The 12,917-nt window shown below is 38.2% G+C and overlaps 2 protein-coding genes across 2 annotated transcripts in view; both read right to left on the reverse strand.

Moving 5' to 3' along the window:
- LOC105167032 (GDP-Man:Man(3)GlcNAc(2)-PP-Dol alpha-1,2-mannosyltransferase) lies at positions 475–4,403 on the reverse strand. The gene is given in 8 exon segments (XM_011086588.2): positions 475–987; positions 1,086–1,145; positions 1,148–1,170; positions 1,783–1,976; positions 2,089–2,157; positions 2,516–2,702; positions 3,195–3,481; positions 4,067–4,403. Coding segments are annotated over 8 exon segments (1,368 nt in total). The 5' UTR covers positions 4,370–4,403; the 3' UTR covers positions 475–742.
- The window catches only part of LOC105167033 (clathrin heavy chain 2), an 11,784-nt gene continuing 4,828 nt past the window's right edge, over positions 5,962–12,917 (reverse strand). Inside the window, exons 11-30 of the mRNA XM_011086589.2 lie at positions 12,575–12,691; positions 12,268–12,465; positions 12,054–12,170; positions 11,828–11,887; positions 11,599–11,685; positions 11,346–11,429; positions 11,117–11,251; positions 10,955–11,017; positions 10,774–10,878; positions 10,462–10,574; positions 10,109–10,361; positions 9,890–10,026; positions 9,531–9,809; positions 8,445–9,447; positions 7,839–8,324; positions 7,561–7,731; positions 7,293–7,478; positions 6,775–6,897; positions 6,396–6,506; positions 5,962–6,126 (exon numbers count right to left, since the gene is read on the reverse strand). Coding sequence (XP_011084891.1) covers positions 5,962–6,126; positions 6,396–6,506; positions 6,775–6,897; positions 7,293–7,478; positions 7,561–7,731; positions 7,839–8,324; positions 8,445–9,447; positions 9,531–9,809; positions 9,890–10,026; positions 10,109–10,361; positions 10,462–10,574; positions 10,774–10,878; positions 10,955–11,017; positions 11,117–11,251; positions 11,346–11,429; positions 11,599–11,685; positions 11,828–11,887; positions 12,054–12,170; positions 12,268–12,465; positions 12,575–12,691 — 3,993 coding nt within the window. The remainder of the gene's footprint in view (positions 6,127–6,395; positions 6,507–6,774; positions 6,898–7,292; positions 7,479–7,560; positions 7,732–7,838; positions 8,325–8,444; positions 9,448–9,530; positions 9,810–9,889; positions 10,027–10,108; positions 10,362–10,461; positions 10,575–10,773; positions 10,879–10,954; positions 11,018–11,116; positions 11,252–11,345; positions 11,430–11,598; positions 11,686–11,827; positions 11,888–12,053; positions 12,171–12,267; positions 12,466–12,574; positions 12,692–12,917) is intronic.

Raw genomic sequence — 12,917 nt, forward strand, 5'->3', positions numbered from 1 at the left:
TTTTATTTGTTATTTTACTGTTGTGGAGTATGGAAGAAAAGGAATATGGAACATGTTGTGTTATAAATGACATTTTAAGAGTAATAAGTAACAGTTCATGTGAGATATTTTAAAGCGATACTGCAATAAATAAATTATGGGTCCACATCAAGATCGATACCAAAACCACAAAAAAAAAAAAAAAAAACAAAGAAAGAAAAATTCCTTTCTTTCTTTTTTTTCTTATTATAAATTATATTAACTTTTGCTTGAATCAAATCTAATTATAAAAGCATTCCTTATTTGAGATAACACAAATTACAATTAAATCACTTGACATTGAAAATGAAGTATTACAAATTACAACTAAATCACTTAACATTGAGAATGTGTTACTAATAGCACCCCTTGTATTATTATACGCATATTACAAAATAAAGCAAAGACAAATACCATTTTAACAATTGTATCGAGTTTTTTTAATGTTCGTTACCATCGGGCAATGTCATTATAATTTTCCAAAAAGTAATAACACTTATATTTAGACATAATGTCGAGAAGGGTTAATATAATTTCACTCACTTTTGGAGCAATATTGACTAAGTTGGATACAAGTTTTTGCAGAGGTCTCCACCAGTTCCTTAGATTACCAAAGAAACACGTCCTTTTTTCCTATAGAACTTGAATCATGTTAGCCTCGTCCCTGTGTTAACAATTTTGAGGTGTGGCCTATGTTCAGTGCAGCACAACCATACTTGTATGATCATCTTGAATTATGAAACATAACTGGTCGAATAGCAGCCTTTAAATCTTGATAGAATCTTTGCTCTGAGAACTTTGAGGCTCGTTTTCGGGCAGCTGCAGCCATCTCCAACCGCTCGGATTCAGGCATTTTAATGATCCTGAGGATCGCATCTGCATACTCTTGCACATTTTGGGCAAGAAATCCTGTTTGCTTCCCATCTTCTGGTGATACAATGTCCATCTTAGGGCCAGCGGAATTATGAGCTGAAAAATCAACGAAATTTGATTGTGAATGTGACAAATTCAAGGCACATTCCGTGAAAGATAGCAAGAATACTACAAGGATGGAATAGTGGACGGACCAATTGGTATGGCTCCAGAAGCCATGTATTCCACCACACTGATCCCAAAATGCTCGTCTGTCCACCTAGCAGACGCACCAGTTCACTGGGGGAAAAGAAGAGGAACGGAAAAACAGGGTAAATAGCATGTTTATAGAGTCATAACATGCAGTGGATGTAAACAATTTGAAGAAAAAAACCTACATGCCTGAAAAAGGTGCTAAGGAAAGTGTAGAGATGTAAGAGCTACAGTAATTTTTAAAACATAAAAAGAAAGTCGTGGCTGAAGGTCCAACAGCAGCTACCAAGGATAGGATATGCCAAAATCTTGGACATCTCCAATATTTTTGTCAAAGTAGAAAGTATTTTACAATGGCACGTGCAGAAAAATAATTGACATGGTGCTCACATCAAATCAGGCCAACCTAATTCTTTCAACGATTAAACAAGAATATGCTTACACCGATTAAATACACACATGAAGACTATGTAACTTTCCTGCAACATGATCAGAATTTCCTGTTTAAAACAGTATATTCACAAGGCTGGAGTTGCAGCATTATTTGCTCAGACTCTTTTAAAGATGCAGCATGTGATGGTCCTTAATTAGATTGCACATCTCCCACGGCATGTTTTCACTTGTAAACAGTCAAATCAAATTATAATCGGATAGGATAGGATTTAGTCCAAACTACATATACAGAGAAATGCTAGAAACCTGTAGGGTACATTTTCATGGAACTCCACATCAGTGTCCACATTCAGCTCCCTAGCATGGTCCTTCAAGCATTGCAATCTTTTCTTATCTGCTTCATTTCTGCAACTACCCACAAATTGGAGCTTAGGTCTCGGTAGGTCTGCTTCCAACTCCTTTATGGCAACTGCAAATGCCTCAAGTTGAAGGCTATGCGCCTGGAAAGATAAAAAAGCATCGAATTAAGTTCTATCTTATCAAATCTTTGACTGACAAAGAAATGAAAATGATTGCATAAGCATGAATACCTTGATCTCATAAAAGGCTCACCTTCTCCGGACGAAACTGAGCCACAGAAATTATCTTTGCAGGGTTCATTGACCTTTCTAACGGTAGCTCCTATTAGGAAGCCAAATGTCAGCATTACACTAGCAGGAAGAGATTCTTCCGGAATAATCCAATGCAGGCACCATCCACATTCAGTAGTACTATTGGCTATTTTTTTGTTCCTCCATATGCCAAAGATGGATCCTAATGTATAGAAGGTGATGTAGGGACATAAACTTAAATTACAAAGCCTCCCCCTTTCTTTCTTCAAATAATCTTACCTCCCCTGTTTGCCCTCCCTTTATTTCCTAATGATTATAGTGTGTACTCAACAGGCAAATTCTTGGAGGACAAAAGTGATGATATACAAATTGAATCACTCAAATAAGTTAGAAATCAACATATAGAAGGTACACTATAAAATACAGACCTGAAGACCAGAAGTGTCACAGGGAGGATAGACAAGCTTAATACGAGCTGTAATCCCCCAAAGCTTCTGAATATGAGACTGCGTCCATGACGAATTAACCATTGCAACATGTGTACAAGAGCCTACAATTCCGTACATCAAGCTGAAAAGCTTATAATAGACAGCTTTGCACTGAGAGAAGAAGACACTTCCAAAGAGAAATTTCTGTCAGCTTCATTAATAGATTTCAAGAAGAGCAAAAGTAATACGAGTATAAAAGTTTACTGACTCGTTTCTTAAGTTCACAATTTCTTAATATCGTTAAACATCTTGTATGAAAATCAGAACAGATATCATAAAAGCAAACAATAACTCCATGACATGTCTCCTTGATAAGACAGTTTGGTTGGTGTAAACGGGAAATGAAAAGGAATGATGGGCTGGGATTTTCTCTGAACTTTTCACATTCAGGGGATAAAGGTAGACTCTTCAAGGGGTACATTTTGTGTGTGCTTAAATATACATATATATATATTCTTTCCTTCTAATAATTCCAATAGGTTATACACAACCTACCAAGGGAGTCATACACCAACCACAATATAAGTCAAATTTCACAAATAAATCAAGATCACAAAATGTCAAATCTTGCCGATGTGTGAAGCTTGATTAAGGAGGTTTCAGTGACAAGTCATAATACCTCTTAGCAATCATAGCATCATTATTGTACATAGAACTCCGTGTCTGAACCCGTGATAGCATGTCTAAACTAATTGTTGGGTAATGGGTGTAGGAAAGAACTTTACATCCAAACATGCGCGCGGCAGGATATGTAAAAGCATACCCACTGGTATCAAAATAATATAAAGGAGTAAATTTGCACAGAGCTTCCCATGATAGGTACACTGATCCAAGGCTTTGTCCAATCATAGTGAATCGAGGATATGTAGTTTCTTCAACCCATTTCCTCTTATGCAGATATACCACCTGCTAAAGCAAATTACAACCATAAATCCTAGACAGCAAACTTCTGGCTATAATATTGTAAAGTGAAACTTGGATGACCTGAATATAAAACAAAAAATGGGACAAAAAAGAAATACAGCAGAAAATCACTCTCTAGTCTCTCTACAAACCCATAAAAGAACCGCATACCTCTCTGCCCGTTATCAAAAAGTAGCAGTAGGAAAGAGCATGAAAGTTCCCTAAGACTGCTGATAATTACTAAAGTATGCCAAACATCTGTGGACATCCATCTAATCTAAGAGAGAGAATAAAGAAACACATCCAAAAACCAGAACTTTCTTAAGTTTGTTGATCATTTTCGATTCACATTAGACATATTACCTTCACTATCTATCTTCTACCTGTATGTATATCAGAACCAATGGACAACAATGCTATCAGCAATCAAATTTTCCAAATTGAAACGAAGCATTCTCATCTAAAATTAAGTCCATTCCAGCACTTCATTTAGCATAAACTAAAACCACTGCAAGCTCTAACTCACAGTAAAAACATCTCCCCCGTGAAGAAAACATGACTAGTCCACAATAATTGAAAAGTAAATACCTTGGGAAGGCGGATCAATTCGACACCAAAGTTATCACGCGCTCGAGCGGCGAGAGATTGAGGAGAGCTGTCGTGGTCGCCGGTGTAGATGACGCAATCAAGATCCGGAGACTCCTCTTGGACGGCTTTGACTGCGCACCAAAGAACACGCTCTCCTCCGCCGCCATTGGTGAATGGGTGGAAAAATCCCACCGCTCTTTTCCTGCTTCTCCGGCAATGAAATACAGTGGAGATAACTCTGATGATAAACGCGATTACTAGGGTTGCTAGAGGCAAAGCTAAGAGGAAGAGCCTTGACGCCATTTGAGCTGAGAAGCGGCCGATTGGGTAATAATAATAATTAATATGCACAACAATACCAAGAATTAAATTTATTCAATTAATTGAATCATTATTGTTTTAGTTTTCAGGATAGAATTGAATGCGTGGTTTCTACTGCAAGAAATAGATTTTAAAGTTAATTATACTTAGACACACTTCAAAACTATTAACTTATACTTTTTCTAAAGTTTTAAAATTTAATTTACACCTCCATAAAAAATTCCCTTTCTTAGAGTTTGAGCAAAAAATGTTATGTTAGGAAAAAAAAATTATATTAATTTTTAGGGTTACTCCTCATTCAAATATTTTTCATATAATAATTTTAAATATAAAAAGAGTAATGTAATGAAGAATTTTTCAAAGAGTACATATAATTTCAAAAAAAAAAAATGAAAAAGTATTAACTTTCCATAATTCCTAAAAGAATATTGTATTATATTTGAATCGGTTTGTTTCTTCTAAATTTTTATATCAAAGTACAAAATTCTTTTATTATTCTATTTTCTTATTATTCTTCAAATTTAAAATAAATTAGGATAATCAATAACGCACTGAAAAGAGTATGTATTTAACTATTCTATTCTCTAATGATAATTTTTTTTAAAAAAAAAGACTGTAAATGTACGTTGATCAACAAAATATGAGACGGGAAAATCGAAGGTAAAGATTTTCAAAAATATTATACCTCCTGTGGGATTTTCTAGACATAAAATACTCCTGGGCTATCATAGAAGCCTGGAGAACATAATACTGTTGAATTAAATCCATTGGCGCTTATAATGTTGACTTTTTAAACACTATTCTTATTTGCAATGATATGCACAATGTGTCGGAGCCTGTTTGGACCAATGAAATTCATAGGAATAATAAATGTTACTCAACATGCAGGTAAACACTAACACACAACGCTAGAACAATTCCCACCCGCAATGTCATTTAAATTTTTCGGCAATTCTTTGCTAATGTCGTCCCTCAGAAAGGTAACCTGACGCACCAAGATAAATACAATGTCAACACCACCAAAAACGTACTGGTGTAATCAACAACCTGGGTTCAGCTCAATACCAGCGATTAGCGAAGGAACTAAGAGTCTGGAAAGCCTACATACAGAACTGGAAGATCAAACAAAATACATGTATGCTATTTCATAACTATACCTTGCAGGAAGGCATAAAAGTAGTAACAAGAAGGCCCCAACAGGAGAAATTCGAGGAATAACAAAACTCAAACTAAACCACAAAACGGCATTCAAAAATCAGTACAAAATGTCCCTTGCCATGTAAGGGAATTACTTATATAAAATACAGAACATCCTCAGCTTGCCGCCCTAAAGCTGCCAAAAAATGCCTCAGCTACCAAAGAATATTACAAAGAAGTATATCCACACCCTATGACAGACAACACCAAATCACATTATTTTCTAACTTGATAAAAGCCTCGGCCTTTTTGCCTGCCAATTCCCAGAAACGTGAAATGGGGATGAGAAACACACCGGAGTACAAAAACACAATGATCATACCATTGGTGTCCTCATCTGACTAAGTCAATCTCCAAGCATGAAGTCATCCCACAGATTAATAGGACCCCATTGGTGGCATGCCAAATTGCGGCATCGGAGGCATGCCCATACCACCCATGGGTGGGGGAGGGGCAAACCCCCCACCCATCCCAGGAGGACCTCCCATGCCTGGCATAGGTGGAGCTGGCAAAGCAAGAGGCAGTAACTGGGCATACATATTCTGCACCAAATAACGAAGCTAACAAGTTACTTGCGTATTCAATACTAACAAATTACCAGCAAGCGAGGTGTGCAGGTTCATATTGCAACTTAGGAATGAGATATGATTGAGCACTATGGAAAATGTAATGATCGATGTTTACATATTTACACATCAGTATAAGCACAGCTGGCATGCAACACAATGAGGTTGAAACACTATTCTTAGACCGAGGTTGAAAATAACAGAGGAATCCTTGCATGACTATAAAATTGTTTCAAGAGGTGTACCTGTTGCATCATAACCTCTTTCTCCTCATTCTCTTTAGCCTTCACCTCTTTGACAGCCTCAATCTTGTCTTTAATTAGTTCATCAACTTTGCCCGTGTATTCCCGGATAAACTGCATGAGAGGATAAAGAAAAATACACACTTGTATATTAAACATGTATCAACAAACATAAAATAAATGTACCAAGTTCTCAAGCAATATTCTAAACTTCACTTAAAAGGTTCACAGAGCATTTCATATCAGACGAGCCAACAAAAACAAAATAAATGTACCAAGTAGCAAGTTGCCAAGCACGATTCTAAAACTTCCCTTAAACATATATATAAGCACCATCATGCATAATTGACCAGATAAGAGGGTATTAAGGATGGACATTCACCTGTAACAGATATGGGAAGGCGAAGTCAATCATGTTATTCATCCACGCAAGTTCAAGTGCGACATCTGGGCGAATTAGATCGTAACAAACAAAGAGGCATGACGAAAAGCACTCCTTCTTACCCTACAAAAATACGAACAAAAATTAGATATCCATATCTCAACCACAAATATCTTAAAGAAACGATACTGCACTTTTCAAAAGCAAGTACCCATGTCAATTAGAAGAAAATAGGGCAAACAGACACATGGACCAAAAAATCAAAGTGTTAACCACCCATTTTAAACAAACATGCATCACATTGAAAATCTTACCTGTCTTTGAGCTAAGAGGTGTTCTCTTGCAGATCTATCTTATGATAAATGCAAAATAGATCTTGCATGGCAAGCACAACGCTATATATACATGCCATTTGCTTTCAGTAAAACAAATTCCATTCATGCCCAAAATAGAGAAGAAAATGGATATTTTTTCTTGGTGAAAAACACAAATAATACAGATAACACCATCAGTTGTACCTGTTCAATGAAGTAAACAAGCAACTCCTCAGCAAGCTCACGATCGCCAGATTGTGAAGCTGTCTCCATCGCATCCTTGTAAAGGTTGTCTTTCTTTGATAAGGCAATTGATTGCTTCCACCTGCCTGCCTTCTTGTAAATGTAGGCTGCCACGCGCCTCATCTCAAGAAGCTCATGTTTCTCAATCTGCTCAGGCACAAAGGAGAGTGTACATATAAGCCTAGAGTTGGCGGAACAACAGATAGTATGAAATCACATCAAAAGTAACCTTTTGAGCAAGGCCAATCTGATCAAAATTATCGTGCAAGTCAATTGATTCACGTAGCCTGTCGTAATCCTCTTCTTCTACATAGATCTCATTGAGAGCTTCATTCACTGCAGAGACATTATTGCTCTGAACAGCTACCATATATGGCTTAACAAGACGCAGGTGTCCCGCCTAACAGAGCAACACAAAATATTACAAGAATAATGTTACACCTCAGACTTTGAACCAAATAATAGTGCAGTTAGAAGGGGATTAACACAAGAAGCAGAAGTCTGAACCTTTCTCATAATGTCCACAACACGGGTGTGATCCACACGAAGAGCAAGAACGTTTAGAACATCATTGATGAGATCAGGGTGTTCTTGCAAATAGAAGTGCACAGCCTTGTAATACAGCTCCACATTGGCAACTTTGACAATAATATCTTTGAATTGCATGTGATCCCAAGCTTCAGGGGAGTGATTCATGACAGTTGTTGCAGCATTATCAAACTCGTCATACTGAATGTACAAGTAGGTGAGCTCTTGCCAGTGCTGCTGTTCGTCACATGCTCGGATCAGCTTGGGAATGTTGAGACGAGTAGAAAACAATTTAATGTGCTCCATGAGCTTCTCATGGCGATATCTAGCATAAAGGACACCAAGCTCCGTAAAGATACCCATATGCGCGCGTTCCAATCCCAAACCACTCTCCATTAAAGATATAAGCTCATTAAAGCATCCTCTGTTCTGATAATACTCACTGACCTCTTCCAGGTCATCAACCTATAAGAACCACAAAATGTTGCAACACATTACTCATATACAGATCACCGAAGGTGTGGCTTGAAGTTGATTCTATTAGAATGTACTACATTACAAAGCAACTGAATAGCTATAAAGTACCTGTACAATGATGTTGAGGCCACAAATCTGAGCCAAGCGGAACTCCTCAGCATCAACACAGGCAAAACAGACTTCCTTCCATGTCTTTGCGCTATTGGCTTTCCGCGCAGCATCAACAGCTCCTTGGAATTGTTGCAACTTCACTAATGTGCTTGCCAATTTGCCCCAGTTAGAGATAAAAGCAAAAATAATCTTTGCAGCCTCATATAAAGCTTCATCATACAAGCGATCACCAACATTAGGTAGATCGGCGACATTTGGCATGAGAATAAATTCTTCAATATCACCCAGCCTATCAATCTTAGCATATGCATAGATGAGCTCACTATCCACTTTGGGTTCTTTTGTTTTCTGCCTAACCATGAGAAGATATTTCACCAGGTCATGATAAACATCCCCATCCTCCGCAGCTTTGATGACTTCGAGGAACTGAGTTGCATCATCAGCACGAATAAATGATTCAATTGCATCACTGACGAGTCCTTCCCTGAGTTGAGCTTTAGCCACTTGACTCCATACAGCATCTTCTTCAACGCGGAATGCAAATTCTACAGCTCGGTTAATATCTCGGATATTATCCAACAAGACATTAACAGCCTGTACATTCAAATTGAACTTCTTAAATATAGCATAAGCTTCCTCGTATAATTGGGCTTCCACAGCCACTTCTCCAACTGCCGGGCCATCAAAGTTATCAAGTCTATTAACATAGTCCATAACCCTAGATGGATCAGCCTTGATTGCAGTTAAAATAAGTAAGTTCTGCAGGTTGAAGTTCCCACTGAAAGCCGAGTTTTGAAGCACAATCTTTTCAAGCAACTCAATTAGTTCGTGAGGAAGATCAGCTGTCATAAAAGCCTTAACAGCAGCAGAAACTTGTTCTGGACTTTTGCTTTCAGGCAAAGCAGTAGATACAACTTGATCGATGAGAAGTCGTCTGAATTCATTTTCAGGATCAAGAACCTTGGCCCAAAGATCACCATCCATTCTTTCAACCACATACCTACAACAACAATCCAGAGGGTCAAAATTTACAGAAGAAATGAAACTGAGAAGCCAGGCATTACAACTACATCAGTCACAAACCTCGCTTGCAGCTTGAACAAAGAATTCTTATTTGTCACGTTAATAAGTTCATCATCACATGTTCCTTTCCGGTATGCCACAACAGCAAGGGTAGGATCACGTTTCTCACAGTATTTACCCACAACACGAGGATCATAATATGGATTGGTGGTGAGGAAGTGTTCTGGGTTGTTGTTGCTATCTATTATGATTTTACCCAAAGCATTGTGGACATGAACATCTTGGCTTCCCTCACTCACAAGATGCTCCAAAAATTGAGTAAGTAGACGAAGTCGATTCCTGTATACACATCTCATACATAAGGATAATAAAGAAAAGGGCATCCTCAAAGAGAATTCACGAGAGAGTAGACAATGGACCTTTTTTCACACTCCTCCACCAAAGGCTCAACTGGAAGGAGAGAACGGACAGAAAGGATTAGGCCTTTAATGAAATCTTCAGGACACTCATCGTCTAGGAGCTGCCCAACAACTAATGGAGCATTTCCTGGATTAACCTATCCAGAAAGAAAGCAGAGATTCACTTGCATGAAAAACAAATCTCTACATCAGAAAGAACAACTCAAGAGGAAAACAAACCTTTTGCACATAACCTTCAATGTAGCGAAGCATATTGTTGGAGTACAAGTAATGTGTGAGGTCAGGAACAAAACCAAAGCGGTCACACACATTGATCAGTGGCCGCGCATCAGGGAGTTTCGCTTCCATTAAAAAGTTCTTAGTCTTTTCAGGATCATAGAAATTTGATTCCCTTGTCACCCGTTCAACCTCTTTAATTTGTCCAGTCTTGGCAGCTGCTTCAATGTACTTGAAGTGAATTTCAGGATCCTCACTGCCAAAGAGCAATAATTAGCACAAAACCTCACAAATAGGTTGTGAAACTGCTTATCCCTGGCAGTAGAAGTCTTCTGCTTCCTAAATAGATAGATTACCTGGAGCTCAAATACGAGCCCAAGAAGAAGTATAATCCTTCATATGATTTGAACTGCTCAAAGAGCTTAATACATGCTTCGACGCCCAATTGTTCGCAATATTCTTTTGCAACCTACACAGGTCACACGTCAGTATAGTCAATATGAGAAGGACAGAGTCAACCCAACTGAATAACAACTTAACTTCACATTCTCCAAGAGCTTGGTTCCCAAGAAGAATCTTTAAACACACTTCTACAATGGAAGAACAAAATTGCCAACCCTGCCTGGGAAAAATATCACAGACAAATTCATAGTAGTTTCTGACCCTACCTGGACAATTATCTGAAGGTTTCCTCTTAAGTTGACGAGTAAAAGATCTTTCATGCACTCTAGGGCCCATTCCTTAGACAGTGACCCAAAGAATTCCACAAGCGCCTGAAATAAGTACATCATTAGAAACTAATATGACCACTCAGAGAACGAACAGAGATAATAACTATAATTTAATAACCTGTGGCTCAATTGCATGAGTATTGACAATGACACGCTTGATATCAGGCAGTTCACTGTAATGCTGCAGGCATTAAGATATTGTTTAGTCAAATGGAAATGTGAGCATACCACATATGTCCTAACATAGTAATGGAAGTACATAAATGTGAAGAAATCAAACCTGAAGTGCTCGCACATAAAGACCTGCTTTCTCACAAAGTTGCGCAATGCGTGGCCTATCATAGTGACTAAACATGCCATTTGCCAAAATGGCATCTGCCACATTAGGGAATGTCACAAGATTGATCTCCAGGACCTGAAGTAAAACAGAGAGTCATGATTCCAGTGTTTGACAAGGAGATGCACCTGATATTGATCCACAAGACAAAGGGCCAAAATAAATGATTGACCTTAGTTTGCAGGTGGGCATGCTCCGGCAGATTTGGTTTCAGGACATCCAACAGAAATGCTGTTGCCTCACGGATCATGTTCCTCTGGTGAAAAAGTGATTCATTTAGAAAGATATTACTAAATCGACTAACTCAGAAACTTTAGGTATAAAAGTAAGAGCTTTCAGACACAAAACAGAGAGAAGATACAACGCAATAAGTTTCAGAGACATGGGACAAAATGTTCAAATAAACAAGAAGAAAATATTCAGACCTGAAGAAAGAGATCGGTAATGGTATTGTAATCAACGGGACAACCTCCCTCCATTTGAGACATCATAAGGGCAAAATTAACAGCTCCCTGCAAATATCAGAAACATCATCAAAAAATGTAGTTACATATATCAAATCCATATGCGCATAATATAATAAAAGAAAATTGCAAAAGTATGATAATTGATATCATCACGTATTGAGTTTACGTCATGCAGATCCAAGCATACCTGAGGATCTGACCGCAAAATGGTTTGAAGAAGGAACAGGTAGTCAGGTGTATACCCAACCTGTTTCAAGAAAACATAATTTATTAACAAAATCCATTAGATAACATCAGGGTATCAGCAATGACCAACAAAAGAAACAGCAGCTCCTCCTTATCTGACGCGACAATTATCCTGAACCAAATATAAGGACGGACTATGATATTTCAACTTTTATTATGCGCATAACCTGCTTTGAGTATATCAAGATTTTGTCAAACTCCCGACGCTCGGCAAAAGCCGCCACAACTTTCGGTGTAGCTCTGGCTTTGATATATATTTTTAGGGCAAGGTCATTGTCAACAGTCTACAGACAGACAAGAAAGATAAAGTTAATATCACGCAATAAAAGGTGGAAGCTTAAACATCATAGGAACAAATAAAATATCTGCAAGAGGTGAAACCTTCACAAGGTCTCCAAGCTCCTCACTACATTCCAATTTATCTTCAGCCAACCAGTTCTCCAATAGATTCTTCTTGTTCTGGTTGACAACAAGACGCGAAAGCTCCAGAGACTCAAATGCATTGAGCTTTCCTTTGGTTAACAGTGTTCCAAAGTACTGTAGCAGCGGTGGTGTCTGGCCAGCTTGAACAGGAACACTCTGAAAATGCACAAATTCCATAAGAAAGTTAATGCCATGACGAATGTATGCCATTGCCCGCTATGTGTCTGGTGTTGAGCAAAATAAATAGAGAACGGACAAAAAGTACCTGAAATTTGGCAACAGTATCAGGTGTCCGGAGGATGCCTTGTGGAGATTCTGCAGCAAGCTCAGCAGCCTCCTTGTACTTTGTCTGAGCAAACAATTCTTGGAAACGCTGGACAACCTATGGCATGCAAGACACCCAAAAAGGTAGCTCATCTTTATCCAATATGTGAGAATGTCTCTTAAAAAAAAATAAACATAATTTATTTAAGAGAACCAAAAGTGGTGCAACATTTGCCGAAAAGGAGTAAGATGATGGAAATTTCAGCCAGTCAAGTCTTCAAAATATTCTGCAGGTGACATGCAAATCATACAGGGAGAAACCCCCCCCCCCCGGCAGAATCCAA

The sequence above is a fragment of the Sesamum indicum genome, linkage group LG7 (genome assembly GCF_000512975.1).
Source record: "Sesamum indicum cultivar Zhongzhi No. 13 linkage group LG7, S_indicum_v1.0, whole genome shotgun sequence".
Classification (NCBI taxonomy): Eukaryota; Viridiplantae; Streptophyta; class Magnoliopsida; order Lamiales; family Pedaliaceae; genus Sesamum; species Sesamum indicum.